General features: G+C 40.8%; 1 protein-coding gene across 1 annotated transcript in view; it reads right to left on the reverse strand.

The window, feature by feature from the left end:
* LOC133991579 (acetyl-coenzyme A synthetase 2-like, mitochondrial) overlaps positions 1 to 2,384 on the reverse strand; it is a 66,915-nt gene extending 64,531 nt beyond the window's left edge. Inside the window, 1 exon segment of the mRNA XM_062430034.1 lies at positions 2,324 to 2,384. Coding sequence (XP_062286018.1) covers positions 2,324 to 2,384 — 61 coding nt within the window.
* Between the last annotated feature and the right edge of the window lie 2,004 nt (positions 2,385 to 4,388).

Consider the following 4,388-nt stretch of genomic DNA (forward strand, 5'->3'; position numbering starts at 1 on the left):
GCATCAGGTTTGTTAAAATGTACATTTAGTGTTTTTGTTGGTTTTATATCATTTGAAATGACATTAAACCATTTTTTACCAAAAGTAAGACTGAATGCTGCTGAAAATGTCAAATGGTGTAACCACAAAAGAATGATAAATATTACATATTTTATCACCTACAGTGTATTTAAGTGGACTTATTCTAATAATGACTTCATTTAAAACATGTAAATGTTTCCTGATCTCCATGGTTACCAGAGTAAATGTAATATTTAATATGAGCATTGAGTTGACAGTGAAGGCAGCACAGAGACACTGAACCTGATTTACTAAGATCCCAAATAAAGGTAGTAAACTGCGTGCACAGTGTAATAGATTGTGTGTTTAGTTATTGTGTGTTTTGCAGGTGATCTACTAAGAATAACTGTGTAAATGAAAACAGGAGCAACAGGTGCAGACAGCAGTATTTAAATGAGGGTTTTGTGTCTTAATGGAGAGTTTGGACGAGCAGAAATGTGATCAGGTTCTAGTGGAAGAGGTTAACTAATATATTGAGTTATAACAAAAACTAATATTACCAGAGAAACCCACATATGGGAGAATATTAGAGACAAAGTCAATGTTAGTAAAACCAGGAATATTAACAGATTGTGTCTCTGCTCATCTTTCCTTCTCTAAACACGAAGCTGCAGAGTCGTTACGTTGGTCAGATGAGCGGATCTGATTGGTCCATCATCTCATTCCTGCTCTAGCTGTAGTTGATCTGAGGACTGTTAACATCAGACAGCTGCTGCTCCTGATGTTTGTTCTCTGATCTATTCAAGTTGTACCTCACTGAATCTGTGATCTGGTGTCAGTGAGGAGACTCTGATGATGTTTAAAGGTCTCCGTTCCTCTCTTTCACTGTTTCTTGGAGTGTCTGGATCAATCTTGTTCTTGTTATAGACTGATCCCCTTTATCCAAGAGCTGCAACTAGAGCTACAAGTGGCTCATTCTTCAGGTGTCTGAATGTGTTTAAAGACATTTAAAAGTGTCTGAAAGTGTTTAAAAGGGATTAAAGACATTTTAACGTGTTTGAAGATGTTTTGATTTTCCGTCTGGTGATCAGAGCGGAGATGAGCGGAGCAAGAGGAAAATGTTTGGGTGTTTGAAGCAGAGTGATGGGGGGGGGGGGGGGTTAGGGTTGGTGAGTGTGTGTGTGTGTGGGGGGGGGGGGTGTTTGAGGGTGTTGGTGAGGAGTTTGGGGTCAAAGCTGAAGATCCAGATGAATAAAAATGAATGATCTCAGCTGTATTATATGATATTAGCTATTAGCAGCAGAGCCGTTCCTCTTCACATCTAATTAAACTTTCATGACCCCCCCCCCCCCCCTCCTCTTCCTCCCCCCCCTCCCTCTGATCGGTTCATTGATTATCTCGGCTTGGCCGTGTCGGCAGTGAAAAGAGGAGGCGTGTTCCCCATGAGAGCCATAAAGACTCATCAGGGAGAAAGTGAAGCAGCAGCAGCTGATGAATTCATCACTAACTGTTTCTACAAGCTGTTCTCAGCCTGAAACGTTCGGAGGGCCCAGCGGCGCCTAAAGAGCTAATTATTCATTTATCTGAACGTTAACGTCTGTTTGAATCTGATGGTGGAAATAAAGCTGAAGTTTTCTGTTTCTGTTTGTTATTTATTAAGAATTATAAAGAAAATAGAAACAATCTAATAAACAATAAACTCCTGTAGAGAAATGATTAAACACACCTGTTACACAACTAATTATACATAAATATATTTAACATATTTAATCTTTGTGGTTCTTCTTCTCTCATATTTACTTAACAGGTCTGTAATTATGAATCAATATAAATATATTAAATTAATATAATATATATATAATAATCCACAATGTATCTTTAAACTTAAATATATAACTTTACTAAATCAGTTAGATGTATAAATATTTAATGTATACTGGAAAATACTGTTTACTGTATGTATATAAATCCATAGTTTAGTTTATAAATCTATAAACTATATAAATGTATAAGTTTAAATGTATAAAGTTATAAATCAACATGTTGCAGCAGTTTAAAGGAGCACATCGCTGTTTTTATGTTTTTATGTTTTAAACTTTTTTCTTTTCTCCTCGAGTTTAAAATCAGTTTTCAGATTAATTTTTATTAGTTTTATTTTTCTCTGAAACTTAAACATCTTTTTATTCTCTGAGTTAAAACAGGTCAGACTGTTTAAAGAGGCGGTTTGAAGGAGTTTCCGGTGTGTGTGTGTGTGTGTGTGTGTGTGTGTGTGTGTGTGTGTGTTAATGAGACCAATTAAAGCAGCAGCTGTAATGAATGAGACCTGCTGCTGGTGTCTGTAAGCGATAGCAGACGGAGCGCTCGCCGGGGTTTTTGTTGTTCATTGTTTCCTCTGCTCCATTGTTCACCGCTGTCAACGGCAACAATAGTCTGGCCACGCGTGCGCGCCCCCCCCGACACCCCCCCGACACCACGTCCACCACCAGCACACACCCCCTCCTGCAACCCTCTTTGGCCCACTAATTATTCATAAATGCACATTTATGCAAATATGCGGATAGATTAACCTAATTCAGTGATGTAAACACGTCCAGGGTCGGGATTAAACTTTTTAAATTAGACTGTCTGGAAGTCTGGACATATACTCTTATATGATGCCCCCCCCCCCCCCCCCCCCCCCCCCCCCCCCCCCCCACACACACACACACACATACACACACACACACACCACCAACCCTCATTTACATTTTGTAATCTCATCCTTAAAGTCCCAGCCAGACAAACAACAGCATCCAGAGAAAGATACAGTCTGCCTGCTGCCATTAGCTGTAATGGCTAATGATTAAAACATCTACAGTAGCCGTCTGGACGCCGGCGTGAGGCAACGCGTGAGGCAACGCGTGCCGCATGATGCTAATTTACAACTGGTCACACACACGTTGTTTTTCTTCTTCTGTGGATTAAATTAGTGACTTCCTGTGAGGAGCCAATCAGAGCAGCAGATATTTAAATATTCAATTAAGATGATTGTTAATGATCAGCTGCAGAAAGTGATTGATTTTACTTTCTCATCAGCAGAGGAGAAACTTTAACCCTGCTGCCCTTCATCACCATCATCATCCTCATTCCTCTCTGACCCTAATCCTGACCCTGCGTGTGTGTGTGTGTGTGTAAGCAGAGAGAGAGTGTGTGTGGTGTGGTGTGTGTGTGTGTGGTGTGTGTGTAAGCAGAGTGTGTGTGTGTGTGTAAGCATAGAGAGTGTGTGTGTGTGTGTGTGTGTGTGTGTGTGAAGCAGAGTTTATGTGTGTGTGTGTGTGTGTGTGTTATGTGTGAAGCAGAGTGTGTGTGTGTGTGTGTGTGTGTGTGTGTGTGAAGCAGAGTGTGTGTGTGTGTGTGTGTGTGTGTGTGTGTGAAGCAGAGTGTGTGTGTGTGTGTGTGAAGCAGAGTGTGTGTGTGTGTGTGTGTGTGTGTGTGTGTGTGTGTGTGTGTGTGTGTGTGTGTGTGTGTGTGTGTGTGTGTGTGTGAGGCTGCTATCACTGTCGAACATTAACACAGATCAGTCTCAGTCTCACACTGTAAAACACACTGAGATGCTTTATATTCATTAATTGATCGTATTGATCAGTTATCAGTTATGGTTCATATATTGATCAGCAGCTCATTGATAATTAAACCTGAGGGCTGAATAGAACTGATCAGGAATCTATAATGGCAATGATACCAATCAAATCTTATCAGTTGGATGCTGAAGATGATCTGATGATTCTGGGCTGAGATAAAACGTTTCTCCTTATTGATAAACACAACTGAGACAGTGAGACTGTTGTAGAGTGAGACTGTTGGAGAGTGAGACTGTTGCAGAGTGAGACTGTTGTAGAGTGAGACTGTTGTAGAGTGAGACTGTTGTTGTAGAGTGAGACTGTTGCAGAGTGAGACTGTTGTAGAGTGAGACTGTTGTAGAGTGAGACTGTTGTTGTAGAGTGAGACTGTTGTACAGTGAGACTGTTGTAGAGTGAGACTGTTGTTGTAGAGTGAGACTGTTGTTGTAGAGTGAGACTGTTGTAGAGTGAGACTGTTGTAGAGTGGAGTCTGTTGCAGAGTGAGACTGTTGTTATAGAGTGAGACTGTTGCAGAGTGAGACTGTTGCAGAGTGAGACTGTTGTTGTAGAGTGAGACTGTTGTAGAGTGAGTCTGTTGTAGAGTGAGACTGTTGTTGTAGAGTGAGACTGTTGTTGCAGAGTGAGACTGTTGTACAGTAAGACTGTTGCAGAGTTAGACTCTTGTTGTAGAGTGAGACTGTTGTTGTAGAGTGAGACTGTTGCAGTGTTGTTGTAGAGTGAGACCTGTTGTAGAGTGAGACTGTTGCAGAGTGAGACTGTTGCAGAGTG

The sequence above is a fragment of the Scomber scombrus genome, chromosome 12 (genome assembly GCF_963691925.1).
Source record: "Scomber scombrus chromosome 12, fScoSco1.1, whole genome shotgun sequence".
Taxonomy (NCBI): Eukaryota; Metazoa; Chordata; class Actinopteri; order Scombriformes; family Scombridae; genus Scomber; species Scomber scombrus.